Here is a 25,173-nt window from a genome sequence, read left to right on the forward strand (position 1 = left end):
ACAGTGACATCGGTGGAGTGATTAGCTGCGACAGGGGACGGTCCCTAGAAACTGGAGGAGTGAAAAGACAATCTCCAAACAGTAAAAACCGAGGCCCAGGGAATTGCAAGCTCCCAGGGCCAGAACCCAGAGCAGACCTTCAGAAAAGGGGTAATCAGCCGACAGGTGACCCCCCAGCCTGGAGGCTGTAATGGAGGCCAAGCCAAGTCCATCTACCTAAGGCAAGGCTAGTGAAGACAGCAGAAAAAGAGACACTAAAGAGAGGGAACCGGATTTCACGCTCTGAATCATCCAGAACTGACGGAGGTCCCTGACAGTGGTCCCAGCAGTCTGAGGGTCCCTGCAACTGTGACGGAAACTGTGAGTAAAAGAACTGGAACTGCACCTTTGGACTCGTCTCTGTTATTCCATCTGCATAGACACTTACAAGCACCAACTGTGCCCCGGGCATTGCTCCACCTGTGGGGAGCAGTACCACCATTGCTGCTATAACATCATCCCGGTGGCCTCACACAGCAGCGGCGGCTTATTAGCCGCATACCACAGGTGGCGTCACGAACACAACCATTAACAAGCAAGCCACATATTCAACTGACACCCACCAGGGCCACGGAGCCGGGCCCAGCCACCACTGACTACCACCGGACTAGTCCGGCCCGGCACCGGGTGTCCCACAGCCCTGGGGTGGGCGAGTCAACTTTGGCGTCACGAACAGGATTTCGTGCCCGGTCTAACCGGGTACTGTGCGCCTGGAGAACCGTGTGACAGACTGTGTACTTTACTGAGAAACCGCCGCCATTAGCGCTGCTGAGAGCGGGAAGAAGGGGGGCGTGCAAGAAGAAAGGGCGCGAAGAGAAGCCCCGCCCCCTTGTCCAAGAAAAGCGCGCGAAGCGGTGCCCGCCATAGAAGGCGGAGGAAGAAAAGATGGCGCGTGAAGAAACTAAAAGGATGGACGCCGAGCAACGAGCGGCCAGAGGAGGAGTGGCCGAGCCGGGACACGCACCTCAGAACCGGGTTGTGTCCTGCGTCCTGGAGAGCGGAGAAGATCCAGCCGCCGCTGCAGAGCCGGGTAAAGAGAGTGACACCCCCAGCCGGCAGAGCCCGGATTGCCCGGTGGGGTTCCTGCCCGGTCCTCCTGCAGGCGCGCGTGCCACGACCGCAGCTCCGATACCAGCACCCTGCAGCAAGACAGCGACCACCAGAACACCGGAGATGCAACTGAGGGGTGAGTCATTTAATGCCCCTGCCGGCGCGAGAGCCCCAACCCCCGCTGCCATGCCCGCGGTCCCTGGAGAGACGCCCGACACGGCGCCGCCGATCCGGGCCGCAGCTACGCCAGGTGCGGCCCGCCAAGATCTCACCGCAGCAGCGACTCCAACCCAGGCCGCCGCCATGCCAGGCGCGGCCCGCCAAGACAAGGAGGCAGCCCCAGAAGAGCCAGAGTGGCGCCGTATGGCTAGTAACCCCCTGCAAGCCAGCAGCCTCGCGCCAGCCAGTAACCCTATGCAAGCCAGCAGCACTACCTCAGAGCAGGCCCAGGCCGCAGCGTCTTGCAGCAGGCTTGCTACAGCCACGCAGGAGACGCAGACTGTGCTGACCGCTGTCTACCTGCTGCCAGGTGGGGAGCCGGAGAAGAATCCCTACATGTAAAGAAGTAAGGAGTTGCTGAACTGTATATAGCCCCTGTCTGCCCCTTATTCTTTTCGAAGATGACACCCTTTCCTGCTGTACTGCCCCTGATGCTTTTTGAAGACGTCACCCCCATGTTATGACCTACCAGGCCACTGGACTTAGTGGCTGGTGTGTGGTGTATGTGTTTTATGTCCTACCAGGCCATTGGACTTAATGGCTGGTATGTTGTTGATATGTTATATGTAACCAGGCCATTGGACTTAATGGCTGGTTGAAGATGTCACCTTAGTTTGATTGAAAGAAACGAACTGCCGGGCTACTGGACTTGTAGTAGCCAAAAATGTAATTAGTTGCACCCGTTGTGCCCCCTACCAGAATTATGGGGGATTTGCCTGAACCGTGCAATGGACTGGAAGTGCACACTTAGAGTTTTCTTTATAAGAAGTTTGCAACGTTTATGATATGTGCCTCCCATAAAGGGAAGAAATGTTTTACTGTTTTATGTTATTGCATACAAAAATGTTTTTGCAGTGTTCCATATGTTTTTGTTGTTTTTCAGCCCGAGGACGTGCTGGGATTTGCTGTGGGGGAGTGTGGCGCCCCTGAGGCTTCCGTCGCCACAGGTCATTGCACCCCATCTGCGGTGTGATGCCCCATTCTGGGAGAGGAAGAGAGTGAACTCCGGTCTCCTGGTAAATTCACACTACACCCATTGTTAGGGACACACAGGACCAGGGAAAGTGGCAGGCAACCCTCCCATGCTGCATGCTGAGAGGGGCTGTAAGACCCATCCCTGCTCCCATAGGGTGGTAGCCTAGCAACTGGGGAGGTGGGAGGAGCCATCTGAGAGTAGATAGAGAAGGGAAGGTCAAGTTTAGTCAGTTCGCTCAGGGAGTGGGAGAGTGAGGAGTGAGCATGTAGGACGAGAAGAGAAGAAAGGGTCGCAGGGCCGCGGGTAGTCCTGTAAGGTACCACGAGCAGTCCTTGTTGGGTACCGCTGCCGAGGGCCCAGAGGCGCTACGGGTAGCTGCAGGCTGCGGTGGCCCGTTCCACAGTGACATCGGTGGAGTGATTAGCTGCGACAGGGGACGGTCCCTAGAAACTGGAGGAGTGAAAAGACAATCTCCAAACAGTAAAAACCGAGGCCCAGGGAATTGCAAGCTCCCAGGGCCAGAACCCAGAGCAGACCTTCAGAAAAGGGGTAATCAGCCGACAGGTGACCCCCCAGCCTGGAGGCTGTAATGGAGGCCAAGCCAAGTCCATCTACCTAAGGCAAGGCTAGTGAAGACAGCAGAAAAAGAGACACTAAAGAGAGGGAACCGGATTTCACGCTCTGAATCATCCAGAACTGACGGAGGTCCCTGACAGTGGTCCCAGCAGTCTGAGGGTCCCTGCAACTGTGACGGAAACTGTGAGTAAAAGAACTGGAACTGCACCTTTGGACTCGTCTCTGTTATTCCATCTGCATAGACACTTACAAGCACCAACTGTGCCCCGGGCATTGCTCCACCTGTGGGGAGCAGTACCACCATTGCTGCTATAACATCATCCCGGTGGCCTCACACAGCAGCGGCTTATTAGCCGCATACCACAGGTGGCGTCACGAACACAACCATTAACAAGCAAGCCACATATTCAACTGACACCCACCAGGGCCACGGAGCCGGGCCCAGCCACCACTGACTACCACCGGACTAGTCCGGCCCGGCACCGGGTGTCCCACAGCCCTGGGGTGGGCGAGTCAACTTCTTTTAGCACTTTTTATTAAGTGCAAAGTTTATGCTGTTTTGGCTATTAGGAGTAGAGCCGTGTAGCTGTAATATGCTGCCCTTACTTGAGTCTGGATATTAAGCTGACAGATGAACTTAGATAAGAAAATGTGACAGAGAAAGGCTGTTAAACACTAATTTGACATTTATGGCATAGCAAATCAATATACCATAAATGTCTATGACGGGTAAAGCATTACAGGTGGTTAGCCTGTTTACACATAAAATCAGAAGCTTTGCATATACTCCAACTCAGCTCCCATATGGTGCCACTCCTCAATCTTGACTCTTGTACAGCTATAAGAAACCACCCATTTATATCACATATAGAGCTTGTTCTAATCTGGGTTACCAGACACCACACAAATAAAGTGTGCATTATTGAAGTGTGTATTGTATATGGCACTGTGCCTAAGCATCAGTTTGCAACATGGCAAATGGAAAGCCGAAAGACAACAGGATTAGTCAGGACATGAGGCTTGGAGGACACAGAGATAAGTAGTGTTCACATGAAGGTTACACATTAGTGTACTCTTCTCTGTGCTGTGTAAATATAAACAAGTATTTCATGATACATGTCCTCCATGACAAGAAGCAGACACTGAGCAGGTTCCTCACTATTCACTTTAATCACTAGCGAACCCACCACCAGGACCACCACTATTCACAAGAACTTGGGTTGCCACATTTTCTCTGTAGAGTATTACTCACCTGCAACCACCCCTCTATTAACTTCTAATGGCTATCTCTGTTATCCACATAGCTGTAGTTGGAGCAGTGTTCACATATCAGTGGATCGTCGGTGATTAGACCAAGCCTGAACAAAATTCTACCTGCAGGCCACATACAGCCTGCCAATGGCTTTGCTGTGGCCTGCAGACCTGTGCAGCAAACACAGATCTCTGCTTCTACTATTCAAATGTATTTGCGTCTCTCAGGCACAAATATATTAGAAAACCTGAGCAGCACTGGGCCACATCAGAGGAGAACTTGTCAGCCTCTCTTCTAACGTGCAGACGCGTGATGGGCTCCTTATGAGAGGAGCAGTGTGGGGGGTTGTTATGGAGAGGGGTATTGTGGGGAGATCTTATGAAGATGGGCAGTGTGGGGGGACCACTATGAAAAGGAGTAGTGTGGGAGTATATTTTGGAGAGGGATATTGTAGGGGGGATTTTATGAAGAGGGACACTGTGGGAGGAACAATATGGATAGGGTAAGTGTGCGGGGATATTATGATGAGGGGCAGTGTGGCGAAAGGGATATTTTAAATCTGGAGGATGTCAATTATTTCAGGGTTTTTGCTGCAGGTTTCATCAATATTAATGTATGGCAAAAATCTGCACCAAAAACATGTGGCAAAAACATAAAAAAAAAATGTAAAAAAACCTTTCATCTTTTCTGCCAAGAGGTGCAGAAATAGGGCGGACTTTTCTACACCAAATACTTTAGGTGTGCACATATTTTTACTCTGTGTGGCCTTTTAACGTTTGCCAATTTCTTGCACAAAGCTGCTGTTATCTGTGGATGATAGGAAGATAGGCTGCCTGGATGGCAGTTACATTATCAGTAGTGACTCCAAGGGGATCTCTACCTATCTGCTCAGATTAACATATAAAATACATCTGATTTTTAGCCGGAAAAAAAAACAAACCAATTTTTCAGTTGTATTGTCTTCCGTATGTCATCAGTGAGGCATTAACTTTCTATGTTAATAATGGCAAGCTATTCATACAGATCAGATGCACCTGTATGGGATTCTTTTTGTATACATATAGACTAGATTATGCGAGTGTCAACTGAAATAAGGAAGAGATTAGTGAATGGTGCAATTTACTTTCACAAGGAAATTCGTTCCATGTAAACAAAAAAGTTACTCTGAGCAGCCCAATTGAATAACTTTGGTCCAAGCGCTGTCAGTTTTCTCCATGGATAGAACTCGGACAGACAATATACTTGTATAAATGTAGCCTAAAGGCCACTTTACACGCTGCGACATCGCTCAAGCGATCTCGTTGGGGTCACGGAATTTGTGACGCACATCCGGTCGCTTTAGCGATGTCTTTGCGTGTGACACCTATGAGCGATTTTGAATCGTCGCAAAAACGTTCAAAATCGCTCATCGGTGACCTGCCCCCCTATTCTCGATTATCGCTGCTGCTGCAGCTAGCGATGTAGTTCCTCGTTGCTGCAGCAGCACACATCGCTATGTGTGACACTGCAGGAACGAGGAACCTCTCTTTACCTGCGCCCGCCTGCAATGAGGAAGTAAGGAGGTGGGCGGGATGTTACGTCCTGCTCATCTCCGCCCCTCCGCTTCTTTTGGGCGGAGGTTCAGTGATGCTGCTGTGACGTCGCTGTGACGCTGAACGAACCGCCCCCTTAGAAAGGAGGCGGTTCGCCGGTCACAGCGACGTCGCTATGCAGGTAAGTACGTGTGACGGGTCCGTGCGATGTTGTGCGCCACGGGCAGCAATTTGCCCGTGTCGCACGACCGATTGGGGCGGGTACGCACGCTAGCGATATCGGTCACGATATTGCAGCGTGTAAAGCGGTCTTTAGGGTTGATTCACATCTGCGTATAAAATGTGCAAGTGCAATGCAAGGAAAAATTTCATGTTAAACAATAGAGCAGATCATAACTGCTAGTTTTTCCTTTGTAAACTTCTGCGTGCAGAGCAAATCACAGCATGCTGTGAGAGTCAATGGTTGTGAGAAACACTCCTGGACAGCACACGGACACTAGAGATGAGCGATCCTGTTTGGTTCACATACGCCAATTTCAGATTTGGTATGAACCTTGGCCAGTTCGTTCGGGCTCAGCTTACCGAACACTTTGCTCGAAAGTCGGTAATGTTCGGTAAGTGTTCATTTGCAGAAAACCCCCTCCTGGTCCCATCACAGCTATGTGAATTATTGGCATGGCTGTGATTGGCCAGGGAAATCACTGTAAAAAAGTGAAGCAAAAGTGTTAAAGCATGACATAAAGCGGGCTTTACACGCTACAACATATTTAACGAGATGTCGGGTCACGTAGTAAGTGACGCACATCCGGCATCGTTAGTGATATCGTAGCGTGTGACAGCTATGAATGAGCAGAAATACTCACCTTTTCGTTCATCGTTGACACATCGCTCATGTTCAATGTTCCCGAGGCAGCACACATCGCTCCGTGTGACACCTCGGATGCTGAAGGAAGGAGGTGGGCGGGATATTTACGTCCCGCTCATCTCTGCCCCTCCGCTTCTATTGGCCGGCCGCTGTGTGACGTCGCTGTGACGCCGAACGTCCCTCCCCCTTCAGGAAGAGGATGTTCGCCGCCCACAGCAACGTCGTTTGGAAGGTAAGGACGTGTGACGGGGAGTTACAACATTGTGCGACACGGGCAACAATTTGCTCGTGCCGCACAAACGATGGGGGCGGGTGCGATCACAAATGCGATTGCACGACATATTGCAACGTGTAAAGCAGGCTTAGGTCTCCCCGCGGCTGTACTTTCCTCATACATAGTCACTGCTTTCCCCGCCCACCAGCGTCTCTGATTGGCTGTAGTCAGACCCTGTCCCCAGACAGCGTTTGTTATTGGTTGGAATCACAGACCCTGTCTGCGTGTCTATGTTGGGGTATAAAATAAAATAAATAAATAAATAATACCAGCCATCGGCCATATCATGGCTGTGTATTAAAATTGGGGGGACAGGAACCCCACACCATTTTTTAAAAATTATGTATTTAAATAATAAAAAAAAGCCATATGCGGTTCCTCCTATTTTGATACACAGCCAAGATAAGTTCATGGCTGAGTGCTGCAGCCTGTAGCCATATGCTTTATCTGTGTTTCTTTAAATAGATGGGGGGGGGGGAATTTATTTATTTATTTTATACCACAATAGGCACACAGAGAGGGTCTGTGATTCCAACCAATCACAGATGTTGTCTGAGGTGGGGTCTGACTGCAGCCAATCAGATGTCGGTGGGCAGAGAAAGCAATGAATATGTATGAGGGACAATCAGCAGCCCCAGAAGTACAGCTGCGGGAGCAGTTACAGCCGGAGATTAGGTAATTATGTCCTGCTTTATTTTCTTTCTTTTACAGCCCTCCTACACCAATTTACAGCAAATAGGTTTGGCCTCCCATTAAATTTAACACAGACCATGGGAAGCTTGGTAACGATCGGAGAACTGAACTTTGAAAGGTTCGCTCATCTCTAACGGGCAGCAAATGGACATGCGTTTTTAATATGGAATTTTACATACAGTCAAAAGATAGATAGCTGGATAGGTAAAAAAAGATAAATAGATAGATAGCTATATATAGAGAGATAGTTGTGAAATATGTATATCTATATATATATATATATATATATATATATATATATATATATATATACATATATACACATACATATACTGAGGCTGAACAACCAATTGCTTCCCACTTTGCTGTGTATTTAATCTGGGACCCAGCTGACCACTTGTTACCATTCATATTGGAGTTTTGATAGATACAAGTCAGGTACCGTATTTCTTTGGACTATAAGACGCACCCTGGTTTTACAGGAGGAAAATAGGAAAATAAAATTTTAAGCAAAAAATGTGGTCATGACACATTGTTATGGGGCGAGGATCTGCTGCTAACACTATTATGGGGGTAATGTCCCCAAATTCTCTACTAAGGTACCCCGGCCTGGTAATGATCCTCCTGCCTTGTATATACAGTATATGTCCCTCATCCTGGTATAGCCCCCATCCTGCTATATACCGTCATCCTGGCATATGGCCGCATCCTGCTATATACCCCATCCTGGCATATGGTCCAATCCTGGTATATAACCTATCCTGGCATATGGCCGCATCCTGCTCATATAGCTCCATCCTGCTCATATACCTCCATCCTGCTCATATACCCCCATCCTGCTCATAATATACCCCCATCCTGCTCATAATATACCCCCATCCTTGTCATAATATACCCCCATCCTGCTCATAATATACCCCCATCCTGCTCATAATATACCCCCATCCTGCTCATAATATACCGCCATCCTGCTCATATACCCCCATCCTGCTCATAATATACCCCCATCCTGCTATATGCCCTCATCCTGCTCATACACCCCCATCCAGCTTATATACCCACATCCTACTCATAATATACCCCCATCCTGCCATATGCCCTCATCCTGCTATACACTCCCATGCTGCTATACCCCCATCCTGGTATACGGCCCGCATCCTGTGGCACATAAAAAAAATAAACATTCATACTCACCTTACCTCACTCCCTGCAGCATCACTCCTTCTCCGTCTGTGTCAGCAGCAGCGCTGGAGTGTGGAGCCGGCCATGATCCCTGCAGCATCGCGATGTCCTACTGTCTGCCGGCGGTGGCTGCGTGTGGACACGTGCGCACAGCGATGACTTCATCGCTGTGCGCACCACTAGTCTCCACACAGCCGCCGCCAGCACAGACAGGAGGACATCGCGGTGCTGCAGGGATCGTGGCCGGTGAGTGTACTGATTCACTGCACCACGCGCTGATGATGATGCGCAGGGGCAGTGAATACAGCCGCACATGATCACTCCAGGCTGTAGTTGCCAAGGGTGATCATGCAGGCAGGCTGTTTAATATGCGTGCATTCCCCGCCCATCTTCCCGCCCACCTGTCAGCGCCGGCTTCAGCGCTGAGAGATGATCCGCGGGATGATGGGCGTGTATATTAAATGAGCGGGTCCACATGGTCACGGCAGACTGCTACAGCCTGCTTGTGCCGAAGATGACCCGCTCCACCGCAGCACCTCATTCCCCGCAGCACCTCATTCCCCGCAGCCCTACATTCAGACATTAAGACCCCCCCCCCGTTTGCCCCAAAATTTGGGGGAAAAAAGTGCATCTTATAGTCCGAAAAATACGGTATATATAATGGTTTTAACATTAGTTGGTTAGGGACGTCCCACTCCAGATTGTAAGATTGCACCCTTTAGGGCCTTTCATGTAGCCCTTAAAGGTGTTTAGCTTTGTGTTTAGGCACAAAAACCATTAATATTTTTTTCTTTCTTTGTCTTTCAAGTTCGCTTTTGGGGAACATTATGGGACCTTGCTAGGGATTACGTCGGACTTTTTTTTGTAAAAAATTGCAATAAATTGGTGAATCTGGGGGATAGTTGGGGGGTGTTTGTCCAAATAAGATTTATTTTTATTTTTTCAACTACTGTATTAGTAATGAAGGGGTCAGCTAGACGCCCACCCATTACTTAAACCAGGGCTTGATGCCAGCTTCCATCATACTCGCTACTCGAGTCGAGCCTGTCAGAGCATCCGACTGCTCGTTATGAGTACCGAGCATGGTAGTGCTCACTCATCACTAATTACAATGTTAATCATGGACAGCATGCATATTACACACTGAAGCCATCCACGCGCTGTCTGTGATTTTAACGAATATATAGACTTGTATTGGTAATTTTGATTCATGACGCTGATCAGGGGAAAGATATAAAAATCAGCTCCTATATTCTTCCATGGAAGCAAAGTTTAGACCCCTTATAGGTCTTTTTCAAGCTATTCCATGCTTGAAAAATACCTATAAAGGGGTCGAAACGTTGCTTCCATGGCAGAATAAAGGAGCTGATTTTCATATTTTTCCCCTCAGTGAGACACAATCTACTTCTTTTTTACCTATGGTTCTTCTCCATTGACTTGACGTGCGTCCCTCCCTGGGTTGATGGGGAAAAGGAAAATCCAGCGCTATCTTCAGGGTGTAATAAAAGTCCAAAAATTTATTTAAACATTTCCATTAAAAATGTAGCGGTTTAGCAGGTTAGTAAAGTTGGTATATACCCCATTGAACTACGCGTTTCAACACATAGTGTTAGTCCTGTTCAGTTAGTCCTGTTAGTCCAGGACTAAGACTATGTGTCGAAACGCGTAGTTCAATGGGGTATATACCAACTTTACTAACCTGCTAAACTGCTACATTTTTAATGGAAATGTTTAAATACATTTTTGGACTTTTATTACACCCTGAGGATTGCGCTGGATTTTCCTTTTCCGTCTATTTCATGATATTTGGCAGCCAAGCCTTCCGTGAGCTGGATCCGAACGCGGAGCGGTGAATAGCAGGATCCGTGAGCTGATTTTTCTTTTTTCTGTTTGATAATCTCCCTGGGATGATGCCCCACTTTTGAGGTACTTCGAAACATCCTTGTGTCTTTGATCAGAAATGGTCTTGTTTCCTTTTTTTTTTTTTGTGGACACACGCAATGGTGTAACTAGAGTTTGATGGGCCCCGATGCAGAGTTTGGACCCACCCTCCCTCCCACAGTACACTGATACTCGGGGTACAGGATATTGACGCCGACGTTCGGGGTATAGGATAATGACGCAGAAACTCGGGGTACAGGATAATGAGGCTGACACTTGACTATTTCCCTCACCACCCAAGTTTCCATTGATCTGAAATCCCTCTATCAGTACTCAGCTTTCTTATGTTCTGAATATCCATCTTGTTCTCAGCACCCAGCTTCCCCATGCTCTACTATACATCTTTCCCTGAGCCTGTGTACCGCCCTGAGAGGGGCCCGGCCGCTCTCCGCCGCTCGGGTCGAGCCGCTCGAGGTCTGGGCTTGGGTTGTCGGTGGCACGAGCGCCTCCAGACCGGGGGCCACGTCGCTCTGTTAAGGGGAGGCAGTGGGGTGGTGGTGGTGTTGGACGAGGTCCGCAGCCGAGGGCCGCGTTGTCATCGGACGGGTCGTGACGCCACCCACGGGTCATGTTGACGGGATGCACCACCACTGCGGCTGAGGTGGAGGGTATTCCCGTGATCAGTGTTGCGGTCGCAGCCTAGATGTTAGCCCCTTCGTGGGTAGGGGCGGTGTGTCCCGGGGCCCGGCTGGGAGACTGGCGACGGTGTTGTTGTTGGGGTGCAGGGTGCTGTGCTGCGGTGCAGTGTCGTGCCCGGATGGCACTGGTGTACTCACGATTAATTCACACTCAGAGTCGCTGGTAAACCAAAGTTCGGGTATGGTCGGGTCCCGCAGCCGGCTGCTTGTGTCCCTTGTGAGACTGATGGTGGCCCCTTTCCTTTGCACCTCTTGTTTGACTGTTGGCTCCCCTGCCTGGACAGTGGTAGCTCGCTCCCCGGCGTTTTAGCTGCCGGAGGAGCCCTCGGTTGCCCGCAGGCGCTGGCCCGTCGGATGTTTGGCCCTTGGCGGTGGCTCTCACCCGGTATCGGTGGGCTTTTGCCTTCTTTCGGGACTTTGGGTGAGGATGAACCCGTGAGGTCCAGACTGCAATCAGTTAATTTGCCTATACTCAGTGGCTTCTAAGCTAGGACGGGGTCTGAGTACCTGGTTTCTGGTGCTCCGGTACACGGTTGACTCCCCGGTTAAGGGCCGGCGGGCTCCAACCCTCGCCCAGTCCCTACGGTTCTGCCGGTTGCTGTACCGGTACTCCTGCAAGCGGCCACCACCGTCTGCCTGCCTGACGTTACGGGGATCCCAGGCTCCAACCTGGGTCCCTGACAGCTTTGCTCCTCTACACCTCCTGTCAACTTCAAACTCCTGACTAGACTCAACTGTTTGTATTTCCTGCCTCAGGACAGTAGTCTCCCCGGTGGGCGTGCCTTTCCGCCTGACTCCGCCCACCTGGTGTGCCCTACTGGCCCTGAGGATGGCATCAGGTCTCCCTTTCGGGTGACTGGTGTGTCCTCACAAGGGATGGGGGTGTGTGTGTAATGTGGTAGATGTTGTTACCTGTGACCCCTGGGGCCCAGGGCGTCACACCTGCAGCTTTGCCATGCTCTGATATACATGTTGTCCTCAGCACCCAGCTTTGCTATGTTCTGCTATACATCTTTTCTTCAGCCCAGAAACCTTTACACTGCATAGTTGCTTGCATACAGTATAATGGCCCTCCATAAAGTATAAAGGCTCCACCATAGCTCTCCAAATCCTATAATGGCTCCCACATAGTCTTCCATATAGTATAATGGGTCCCATATCACCCTTCATATATTATAATGCAACCTTATAGCCCTCCATGTATTTTAATGCACTTCCCATAGTCCTCCATGTATAAGGTAGCCCTCATAGTCCTCCAATTATTATAATGCACCTTCTATAGTCCTCCATGTACTATAAAATTCACCCCATAGTCCTTTATATATTATACTGCATCCCATAGTCCTCCATATATTATACTGCACCCCATAGTCCTCCATAGAGTATAATGCATTCCCATAGTCCTTCATATATTATAATGCACCCCCATAGTCCTCCATATATTATAATGCACCCCCATGGTCCATGTATAAGGTAACCCATTAGTCCTACATATAATATAATGCAGCCCCCATAGTCCTATAGGTATTATAATGCAGCTCCCATAGTCCTATATGTATTTAATGCAGCCACCATAGTCCTTCATATTGTAATACGCAGCTCCCATACCATTTAATTCACCCCATAGTCCTCCATGTATTATAATGCACCCCCATAGTCCATGTATAAGGTATCCACCAGAGTCCTTTATATTGTATTATGCAGTCCTCATACTGTTTAATTTGCCTCCATAGGCCTCTGATCATCATATATTCACTGAGTACAAAAAATGAACAAGTACTCACATCTCCTCGTTACCCCTCTACTCCAGTCAAAGTGTCCTGCATGTCTCAGCACAACGACGCGCAGTAGTGACGTCACCGGGCTCCGCTGTGCTGAGATATCGAGCGCACAGCACAGGCACAGGAGGAGAATGATGAAAGATGGAGCAGAGCGCTCCACTCCCTCTCTCATCATTGCTTTGTGTGATGATGGCTGAGGGCCAGCAGGCGAGGGGATCTGGATGTTTCCGCTGGCACAGAGACCCCCTGACTCACGGGCCCCATAGCGGCCACGTGGTCTGCCGCCTTTGGCAGTATGCCGCTGGACATACGGTTCCCTAATGGGCACGGACTTGTGAACAGCCCCTTATACTACAATGGGTATATGTTCTATACTTAAGATATTGTGACGCCCTGGACTAGCCAGGTAGTCACAGGTAGACCCCCTGCACAAACACCAGCCCCTAATAAGATGACAGCAGCCAACCTACAAAAACCCTTGTCACCTCCCTCCGGGTTTGATGTTCACACCAGGGGGCGGAGCCAGGCGGTTGGCCACGCCCACCGAGGAGTACACAGGCCCTGAGGCAGGAAAAACAGTTCAGTTGAGTAGTCTAGTGTTGACAGTGAAGTGGAGTGGAGTTCAAGTGCAGACCTGTGTCCAGGTCTGCCACAGTCTAACACCAGGTGTCTGGGTTGGAGCCCAGTCACCTCTGGCAAGGAGGCAGACGGTGGTTGCCGCCTGCAGGAGCCGGGAAGATGGCTGGTGGAACCGTAAGGGACCGGGACAGGGTAGTGGCCCACCGGAACCGAACCGGGGAGCCAACTGGAAACCGAAGCACCAGGAGGGGTACTCAGACCCAGAACAAGGTCCAGAAGCCTCTGGACCACGTCGAATTTACTGATTGAGGTCTGGACCTTAGGTCCTTTCCCGTCCCAAGACCGGAAAGACGGCAACAGTCCACCGAGGGGGATAGAAAGCCACCGCCCACGCAGAGAGAACCCACGGGCCAGCACCTGCGGGCAAACGGGTTCCCCGAAACACATCAGGCCGGGGAGAGGACTACCGTTGCTGAAGCATAGGCAGTCAAAGTATACTAAAAAGGTGCAGGAGAAAGGCGGGAACCACCAACCTGAGAAAGGGGCACAGCGCAGCCAGCTGCGGGCACCGACCACCATCCTTTTGGTTTACTAGAGACTCCGGTGTATCTGTCATAGTGAGTACAACAGTGCCCTCGGACCGCGCACCGCACCACACCATCTAGCCCGCACCTCACAACCACCGGGACCATCACCTCCTGCCCACGGAAGGGTCAAAACCAGGCTGCATAACACCGTCTCTGGGAGCCTAGTTAACGGCAGCGGTGGTGTCCACATTCACCACAACCCGTGGGTGGCGTCACGAACTTTAATCCCTAGAGACTCCACGGCTCCGGCCGTGAACCTCCCCACCGAAGTCCTTACACGTAGCACCAAACCCCTTTCAGAGCGACGTGACCCCCGGGTCCGGAAGCGCTCGAGCCACCCACTGAACGAGCCCAGATCCGAGCGGCTCGGCTGCGTCCGAGTGCGGGGCAGTACAATATACTGATAGAAGACACGTGAAAAATGCTCATCTGAATCAGGCCATAGAGCCTCATCCTAATTCTGCTGTGCAAAATTAATGTTGTATCAATGAAATCCATTCTATAAATCAAGCCCCTGGACTATAGCCATGAGCTTGTAATCATATTTATCTAAAATGAAACATTTGATCTATTTTACATTCTGGTTGAATATAAATAAACATTGGTAACGCAATGTGTATTCTTTAGAGCACAGTCTCTGTGTGGCTTCTGTGCTTTATCTTCTACCTCCCACAATCTGCCTCCATTCCCCAGCACTTGTGCTTTATCTCCCTCCCAGCTCATGTCCCTCCTTTTTTCTGCTTTCTTGGGAGTGTTCACGTCTTCAGATCGTCTTAGGTGACTTGCTAAGTGTTAGTGTAGTTATAGCAGTGAGTGCAAGACTCTGCTTCCTCCCCACTGCTGTCATTGTCACATCAGCTCCGCTCTGACTTCATGTCCCTGCCTGGACATAAGGGATCAAGAACATTTCACACCTGCTCCTACAGAAGAGATCCACTTCTAGTAACCTGCCTGACTGCTTCTATACAGGTGCCCCAGGCTTTGTTGTGGTAGGTACAAGCTTTTAAGAAGTTTGTATAGCAACAAGCTGTAGTTAATCTGGAAAGTGAAAGAGTTAAAGCATGCAGACCTAAACCTAAAAGGGAGATAAGCCTTGCGGAGTCATCTATATGTTTATGGAAAGAGAAGTCTTACAAGAGGTTTAATGTTTTGAGTTTCGGGCATATTCACACAAGACAACTTCTGGTAGACACTACAAGACCTGGTTGACAAGTTAGAGAAACAGATTACATGAGAGCTTGTTCCAGACCCTATACTAGAACCTTTCGAAGACGTTGGAATTTCTGAACCCAATCTTCAAATAATGTCCAACAGGAACTTATAACTGAACCAATCTTCAAGGCTGGATTCAAACATAATATCATTTCTGTAATTTACTACTACAAACCCTGCTCCATTGGATGTGAACTTATGGCATGCCATGACCACTTTAGATGAAGATGGTCTGATATCTTCTGCACCCTCCAGGATCTAACAATCCATTTCTTCGAAATGTTATTTTAACCTAATTCTATTGGTTTAGCAGTGTCAAAGTCAATTTGCCTTCCAAAGAAAACAACATTTAAATAAGTCAACGTGGAGGCTACAAGGATATGGAAGAACATTAAGGTGTTGGCGTACTGAAGAGAAGGTAAAAGAGGCAATTGTCTCATGCGTGACTTGACCACAGAGGTCTCCTTGGTTCCACATCAGATTTTACATATATGTGACATGAGGCACAGGAGCAAGATGCATTTTTTCAGGAGTTATTCGTATGAGATTCAAGTGGACCAGAAAACAGAGGTCATTGCCAGCAGCATTCAAGGGATCAGATGGGTATGTACGGTATGTTTTGTGTGGACATTGAAATGTTTGCCATAAGATTTAATGCCCTTGTGTAATCGGTTGTCATAATAAGACGCATATTTGCTAATTGTTATCCTTCACTGTACCGTAGCTACACCTCCTGTATCTACGTCCGTCTATATTAGGAAAGTACAATTATGATTTGTTTTCCAAGAATGCAATGGATCAATCTTTCGTGAACATGTTGTGGTGACATTTGTGCACAGCTTAGGACCGATATGTTATTTACGTCTTAGAACTGAAACGTTTTTTATAATGTGGAGAATGTGATTTAAAAAGAATTGTTTCCAAGAACAATGTATCCTGTAATGGTATGTTTCCGGTTATACTGCATTTTCAGTGAGATCAGGTGAAGCAGCAATTAAAGGGAACCTCCTGTCACCATGAAAATGGTGTCTAATCTACCTGCATCATGTTATAAAGCAGGATATGAGCAGATTGGTATACAGCTTTGTGGGAAAAAGGTGTAGAACTTGTATTTTATTCATTTAAAGGGATTGTCCAGGACTTTTATGTTGATGGACTATCCTTAGAATAAGCCATCAATCAATACTTAATCACTGGGGGGGGGTTGGACACTCAGCGCATCCACCAATCAGCTGTTCTCAATAGTGGCGGCAGTCAGATGTGCTCAGTTGTGGAGCAAAACTACACAGCTCTGTCAACTGCATAGAGGCCAGTGCCAGGTACTGCACAAATGCAAATAAGGGGGGGTAAATGTGTAGTACCACAGCTATGGATGCTATTCAGTTATCTGTGCAGCTCCGCAACTGAGCACTTCTGCCTGCCACTGGCGACAGTGACAGCTTATTGGCGGGGGTGCCATGTGTTGACCTCCAATGATCCAATATTGATGACCTAGCTTAAGGGGCACTTTGCACACTACGACATCGCAAGCCGATGCTGCGATGCCGAGCGCGATAGTCCCCGTCGCAGCTGCGATATCATGGTGATAGGTGCCATAGTGAACATTATCGCTACGGCAGCTTCACATGCACTCACTTGCCCTGCCACGTCGCTCTGGCCGGCGACCCACCTCCTTCCTAAGGGGGCAGGTCGTTCGGCGTCATAGCAACGTCACACGGCAGGCGGCCAATAGAAGTGGAGGGGTGGAGATGAGCCGGACGTAAACATCCAGCCCACCTCCTTCCTTCCCCATAGCAGGCCGGGACTCAGGTTGGCGATGTTCCTCGCTCCTGCGGCTTCACACACAGCGATGTGTGCTGCCGCAGGAACGAGGAACAACATCGTCACATCGGTCTTTCCCAATTCATGGAAATGACCGACGCTACACCGATCATACGATTACGACACTTTTGTGCTCGTTAATCATATCAAAAATGCTTTACACACTACGATGTCAAGAGCGACGCCGGAAGTGCGTCACTTTCGATTTGACCCCACCTGCGATGTCGTAGTGTGCAAAGTGTCCCTAAGAGTCCCGGACAACCCCTTTAAAGCTAAGCTCCCTATCGGTTTAGGAGTCCAGTGGGCGGTTACTATCAGTGAGAGAAACGCTTTCTTATAAATTAAGAAATAATAATAAATGATACATCTAATAATATATTAAGCATACAGAGATAGCGCTCAATCACTGACCACCACTGGACTACTAGTCCCGGAAGTAACACAATGGAATTTATGCTGAACATTTTCCCAGACATCTATATATTGATCTGCACTGTAACATTCTTTTGACAGATCAGACTGCTTGATCAACATAACAGGTTCCATCTAACCTCACTATCCCACTGACCTCCTTTGAGAAGTATTGAAAGCTCATATGTTATTTATATTCCAAGATATCCTGAAGGGTTAAGACGGCAAAAAAATGTTTATATACTGCCCATGAATACGACATACATTGGGATTGATAAGATATTGGTGTTGGCACTGGTGGACGCCTACAGATGAGGGCCTCTGAGCAAGAACAATATCTGGGCCCTCTGCAGTCCAAACACTCATCATAATGCACAAGTCCACCTGTCTTTGAGCTGTAAATGAGCCCCCTTACCTCTTGGGCCCCTCTGCAGCTACAGGTTGCACCAATGATATGTCCGTCCATTGGTGTTGTAAATGCACAAATAGATGTTGTGTGTATGGAACCTGTACAGTTCCGCATGACCCAAGCATCCTGGTATAGCGCCGTAGGTGGCAGTATGATCTCCAACACCTATGTATGCCTCTAAATAGAGCTAGCGGTACCTGAAGGTACAGTCTGAGCAGATGTATGGAGATATGTGCATAAGACTTTATTAAAAAAAGGTTTTTCCTAAGATAGTAAGTTATCTCCAAACCACAGTAGTTTACTGATCTCTGGGTCCCCCTGCGAACCCGAGGTCAGCAAACTGGAGCCCAAGAACCTGACTGTAGACCTCCATCTTGAATGAACTAGACATGTCCATGCTCGATGTCTGCTCCATTCATTATCTATGTAACTGACAGAATAGCTCACCTCTGCTATCAGCATCGCTGAGGGTCCTAACTGTGAAGACCCCCAGAGAACAGTACATTATCCCCTTTTCCAAAGGACAGGAGGTGATCATAATTTAATATCTTGGGAATAAGCCTTTAACTGAAACTCAGTTTGTAATAAAAATAGATGTATTATTCATTACATAGGAAGTAACAGCAGCTATGTACAGACTGGCACTCACAAATACTAGTCATTACTCACCTAAAATTAAATTCTAAGCCTTAAAGGGATTTTCCAGGCTTTATAAAAATATACATTCTAAGGGAGATAGTTTAATTAATGAAATCCCATAGACACCTTTTCATCCCCCACAACACCACTTCTCATTCCAGGTATTTGCTGAATCTGTAACATGCCTTATCATCACATGACCGCTGCAGGCCATCACTGATGGCAGAGATCATATGCTCTGCTTACTGACATCACTACTGAGCCCAGGGGCAGTCACGTGCCTCTCTGATATGTCACAACTATAGAAGGCAGCTTTACTGTCACGTTCTTTAATTCTATTGTTCTGCAGAACAAAGGGGGAGAATTACAAAACAATCATTGTCTAATCTGTCCCAGTGAACCCCAATGAGTATAATGATTTCTGTCATCCTACATTCCACTAGACGAAATAGTGTAAAATCCTGTGTTACTTTTCTCATATTTCAGCACAACTTGTAAGAGATTCTCCTTGTGTAGATTTAAGGAGGAAAAAATACAACACCCCTTATTCTGCGTCTCTTCCCGACTATGGCTGAGCCTTACTAATTCATATGTTCAATGAGGATAATGACTTTCCTTACTATTTGGTATGCACACATACAGTATATCACAAAAGTGAGTACACCCTGGCCCTCACATTTTTGTAAACATTTTATTATATCTTTCCATGGGACAACACTGAAGATATAACAGAAAGTAGTGTGTTTATTCTGTGGTGCTATGAAGGATCATCCGTGAGGAAGAATTCCAGGATACATGAATGGAGAACATGTGGTTTATTCTATCCAGCTTCTTCTTCAGGATTCTACAATCTTTGGTGTTAAAAATCGCTCACACACTCTCTCATACTGGTCACTGGAAGTTCAACATGGCACCTCATGGCAAAGAATTCTCTGAGGATCTGAAAAAAAGAATTGTTACTTGTACATAAAGATGGTCTAGGCTATAAGAAGATTGCCAACACCCTGAAACTGACCTGCAGCACAGTGGCCAAGATCATACAGCAGTTTAACAAGACAGATTTCACTCATGGTCTACTAAAGAAGCTGAGTGCACATGCTCAGCGTCAGCTCCAGAGGTTGTCTTTTTCAAACTAGACTGCCAGCATTGCTGAAGAGGTTGAAGCGGTGAGGGGTCAGCCTGTTAGTGCTCAGAAGATACTCCGCACACTGCTTAAAATTGGTCTGCATAGCTGTCGTCCCAGAAGGGAGCATCTTCTAAAGATGATATACAATAAAGCTCACAAACAGTTTGATAAAGACAAGCAGACTAAGGATATGGATCACTGGAACCACGTCCTGTTGTCCAATGAGACCAAGAAACTTATTTAGTTCAGATGGTGTCAAGCATGTGCGGTGGTAACAAGGTGAGAAGTACAAAGATAAGTGTGTCTTGCATACAGTCAAAAGTGGTGGTGGGAGTGTCATGGTTTTGGGCTGCATGAGTGCTGCCAGCTGTGGGGAGCTACAGTTAATTGAGAGATCCATGAATGCCAACATGTACTGTGACATAATGCAGTAGAGCATGATCCGTCCCTTCGGAACCTGGGCTGGAAGGTAGAACTCCAGCATGATAATGTCCCCAAACACACCTCCAAGACAATCACTGTCTTGATAAAGAAACTGAGGATAAAGGTGCTGGACTGGCCAAGCATGTCTCCAGTCCTAAACCCCATTGAGCATCTGTAGGGCATCCTCAAACGGAAGGTGGAGAAGCGCAAGGAGGAGAAGGATTCCATTGGCTCCTATGACGCTTTAGTGAACTTCAGACCCGAGAGAGTTAAGGCAGTGCTTTAAAATAATGGTGACCACACAAGATATTGTCACTTTGGGCACAATTTTCCCGTTTTCACTTAGGGGTGTACTCACTTTTATTGCCAGTGGTTTATACATTAATGGCGGTGTGCTGAGTAATTAGAGGGCACATCAAGTTTACACGGTTATACGAACTGTACACTGACCACTTTACATTGTATCAAAGTGTCATATCTTCAGTGATGTCCCATGAAACATACAATCAAATATTTACAAAAATGTGAGGGGTGTACTCACTTTTGTGATATACTGTATAAGACACATTCCTAAATGTATAATATCATATAATTGATTACGTTTTGGCCCAGTTATGTGATTTTTAATGATAGAGGATATTGTATGACCTCACCACATGATTATATAGAATCCTTTCCGTACGACACAGCCGAACTACAGGCATTTCTCCTCTTAACCTATTTTTTACCACTATTATCTTCTACTTTATCAATACGTGTCAAAAGTCTGACATAGGACACATTTATAGAAAATCCATGTGACGTATTTCGCATAGAGATACAATAAATCACAATTTAATAATACGTGTCTTTCCATTTCCACACCACTGCTTATAGTCTGACATGAAACAAAATTTACAGGCTGAACTAGATCTCAAATAACTTAGGATTTTTGTAAGGTATTTCTCTATCACAGGCGACTCAAACCTCTAGGATAGGATATAGATTGGAGCCGTTCTTGTGTTTACTTGAATGTTTATATTCAATTATGGCAAGCAAATAATCTCATTATATTAATGATTAGGTTTTATATATACAAGAATGGACAAACTGTTAAAGCACCACTCAGTGTTTTTTTGTATTTTACCGCTGGAGTGGTGCTTTAAATCGACGTCCCCTGTATAAACACTCTCCTGCAGATTCTTCTGTATTCATCATCGCTCTGATCAGTCTTCTCCAGTTTGTGATCTGTCGGCAGCTCCAGTATTTCATGGAGCGCGCCGGAGGTCACAAATCAATAGAAGTCTATGAGAGCATCGGTCTGGCTCTCATAGACTTGTATTGAGCATTTGTGGTGTATCTTCTGACTTCTGGCTAGTCAGAAGTTACGGCACAAGATGGCGCCGTGGGACTCTGAAAAAAGGTAAAGACGCTGGAAGGTGAGTGTAAGACTGGGGACAGGGAACTTAAATTTAAAAAAACGCAGGAGTGGTGCTTTAAATTTTGGCCAATTTAATCTGGTCCATATTTCCCTATGTTCTTGTAGCATGTTCGGACTCATTGTCTGATAGATTGAACACGGCACTTCCGGTAGTTGATGTTGCACAAGTAGAATCCAATTCCACACAAAGTAAGAAGTGAACTTGGCACTCATATGTGGATTAATGACATTTATTTCAAAATCCAAAAGGTAAACAGGCACAAACGTTTCGGTCTTTTAGGCCTTCATCAGTTTGGGCTGTGCTTATCAAGCTTCAGGATGGATGAGTGCCCTCATTGCAGACCACGGTAGCCACAGCAGCTTTTCCAGCGGTAGATACTGCAGTCTGCAATAATAGCATTCGTCCATCCTGAAGCTTGGTAAGATACAGCCCACTCTAGACACATTGAGGGATAGTTACAGCCCCCCACTTTCATATCTATATTATTGGGCATATTTGTATTCTTTGCTCTTTACTGTTTAGCCTATACCTCAATGTGTCTAGTCTGTCAGTGTCCATTGTTTTAACATTTATCTAATAAAGATATTTTTGTAGGATTTTTTATTTAGGTTAGTAATTGTAATAGGATCCTTATTAATACATGTTTATAGGTTTTTTGTCTTATACAGTTTGAAATGCTGTCCAGAATCTATAGGGAGAAAAATGATTGCTCATACATGGAAAAGACTGGTCAATCAACTGGAGAGGGTGGGAAGAAACTAGGGTGGGATTATGCCGGACTAGTCTGGTCACTCCCTATAGTCCCTGGATGGTGTTTTCACTTCTCTGAAGTGGTGCAATTGCATGGTATAGCTCTGATTCATGCTGCCCATGATTCAGACAGTGTGAATCTAAGGACAGGTTTCCTTTCAAACTCCAAACCTAATTATGAAGAATAATGCAGAACCATTTTAACTTTGCAGTTTTCATGTAGTATACTAGCTCGCTACTAGAGTTGACCGATTGGATGCCAGACAATGGCAAAGTGAATCTTTTTTCTGAACACTACTTGCTGCACTTTGTGCTACCCTTTGTTGATGTTTACCTCATACAGTCTTAGTAAAATTTTGAGCATGCACTGATTTTCTGTGTTCTTATTAGAAAGTGCACATTGTAGATTTAATTTGCAAAACCATGAAATGGAAACAAAGTAAAAAAAGTGTGAAACAAAAAGGTTTGTAACTCTGATGAACTTATCTTCTGCAGCAGAGGTAATTCTTGGTTTTCTGCTCTTGGGTGGTCCTTATAAGAGCTAATTTCACCATAGGACTGTTGGTTTTCATGATTGCACTTTAGGGACTTTAAAGGTTCTAGCATTATCCAGATTCACTGACCTTCAGGTGCCTAAAGTAATGATGGTCTATTGTATTATCTTTACTTAGTTGAGTTTTTTTGCCATATTCTGTCCTAAAACATTTATAGAGTAAGGAGCAAGTTCTGTATTTAATTTGATAAAGTAGCAGTCAGCACTGGTTATATTTATGTAGCATATGAAGTGATATCAAAGTCACGGACTATGCTTTGTGGCAATGTCAAATATTTAGAAGAGCATATTAATTGAAGAGTGAAGAGATTTAAGAGTGTCAGCATGGAAGGAGCTAGCAGAGTGGAAATATTTGTTCAAGGTGCTGCTGACGTCCATAAGTAAAGGAACCGTGACATAAGAAGCCAAGCCAGGTAAATATTAAGAGCACAACACTTGTCTCCTTGTAACTACTAAGTCATGATGACGGTCTCAGATCCTGGCTGTAATGTCATCACTGGGGCAAAAATTACTACAGAAAATAGAAAGGTTGGCTTATTACACCAAAAGACTTCCATCTGGGTAGAATCTTTGTTATTTACATATCTTGGTTTTCCCAGACCAAGTGGCCAATTTAGGATAAAAGAAAGCATGGACAAATAACAGGGGGATCCTACATTGATGAATTCTCTTGAGGACTGCATATTATCCACTTAAAATATGGAAGTGACACAAGGGTATCTTCTCTGGTCTCTATAATCAATATTTCATTGAATTGTATTGGGCCCACCAAAAGAAATGATTGTGCCAACTCAACCATCTGTACAAACATGTACACATTCAGTAATCTATATTGTTATCATTGCAGAAATAGGATATACATTCAAGAAATGTCTAATAGGATATTTGTGAAGCAACTGTCACACTAGGTATGGGGAAGTACCCAGCAAACGGCGAAAGGGATGGGAAGGGAGATCCTGTGTCTAGGGAAGTAGGAGATGGTGACCCCTGACCAAACCTACTGCTGGTCCCTTGGATCCCTTACCACCCTAGATAGGTTCCGCATCTGTGCTCCGAGCTGGATACCTGGCCCTAGGCTGACCCTGATCTGGGCCCTAGGTAGGGAACGGATGGGATGAGCTCTTCGTTAACTTCACTAAGCGCAAATGGACCCACAGGGATAACAAATAAGGGAAAAAAATAACTTATTTCCAAGAAGATTCAGGGAGAGGGACTGCAACATGCAACAAAGTTACTCCAGATGAATACAAGCCGTCTGCTTGCACTCAGGATCTGCACAGTTAAAGCTATCACATCTACAGGATGCAGACAGTGGTGAACACATTGGTGGAAGAGGGGCCGCTGGCTCTGTCTTACATCAATCAGCGTGAGGTTCAATAGACGCAATGCATCGGAGCATCAGTGCATCGGAGGCCGGAGCAGAACAGCAGGGGAAGAGGAGCAAGGTGAGTGTGTGGTGTATATAAGAGGCTATTTTAGCCATACTAAATGTGTATAGCAGGCTATAATGTGGCTCATACAGTATATATGAGTCAAGGCTATAATGGGGCTCATACTGTATATAGGAAGCTACAGTTAGGTCCAGAAATATTTGGACAGTGACACAATTTTCGCGAGTTGGGCTCTGCATTGGATTTGAAATGAAACCTCTACAACAGAATTCAAGTGCAGATTGTAACGTTTAATTTGAAGGTTTGAACAAAAATATCTGATAGAAATTGTAGGAAATGTACACATTTCTTTACAAACACTCCACATTTTAGGAGGTCAAAAGTAATTGGACAAATAAACCAAACCCAAAAAAAATAATTTATTTTCAATATTTTGTTGCGAATCCTTTGGAGGCAATCACTGCCTTAAGTCTGGAACCCATGGACATCACCAAACGCTGGGTTTCCTCCTTCTTAATGCTTTGCCAGGCCTTTACAGCCGCAGCCTTCAGGTCTTGCTTGTTTGTGGGTCTTTCCGTCTTAAGTCTGGATTTGAGCAAGTGAAATGCATGCTCAATTGGGTTAAGATCTGGTGATTGACTTGGCCATTGCAGAATGTTCCACTTTTTTGCACTCATGAACTCCTGGGTAGCTTTGGCTGTATGATTGGGGTCATTGTCCATCTGTACTATGAAGCGCCGTCCGATCAACTTTGCGGCATTTGGCTGAATCTGGGCTGAAAGTATATCCCGGTACACTTCAGAATTTATCCGGCTACTCTTGTCTGCTGTTAT

General features: G+C 46.6%; 1 protein-coding gene across 2 annotated transcripts in view; it reads left to right on the forward strand.

Moving 5' to 3' along the window:
- Positions 1 to 14,946: 14,946 nt before the first annotated feature.
- Positions 14,947 to 25,173, forward strand: part of RAPGEF3 (Rap guanine nucleotide exchange factor 3) — a 116,739-nt gene continuing 106,512 nt past the window's right edge. The window contains exon 1 of one of the 2 annotated variants that reach the window (XM_075337162.1): positions 14,947 to 16,008. In XM_075337162.1, the coding sequence (XP_075193277.1) occupies positions 15,835 to 16,008 (174 nt within the window). In that variant the 5' untranslated portion in view covers positions 14,947 to 15,834. The remainder of the gene's footprint in view (positions 16,009 to 25,173) is intronic. The other variant, XM_075337163.1, reaches the window with a different exon arrangement.

Source organism: Anomaloglossus baeobatrachus, chromosome 2 (genome assembly GCF_048569485.1).
Source record: "Anomaloglossus baeobatrachus isolate aAnoBae1 chromosome 2, aAnoBae1.hap1, whole genome shotgun sequence".
NCBI lineage: Eukaryota > Metazoa > Chordata > Amphibia > Anura > Aromobatidae > Anomaloglossus > Anomaloglossus baeobatrachus.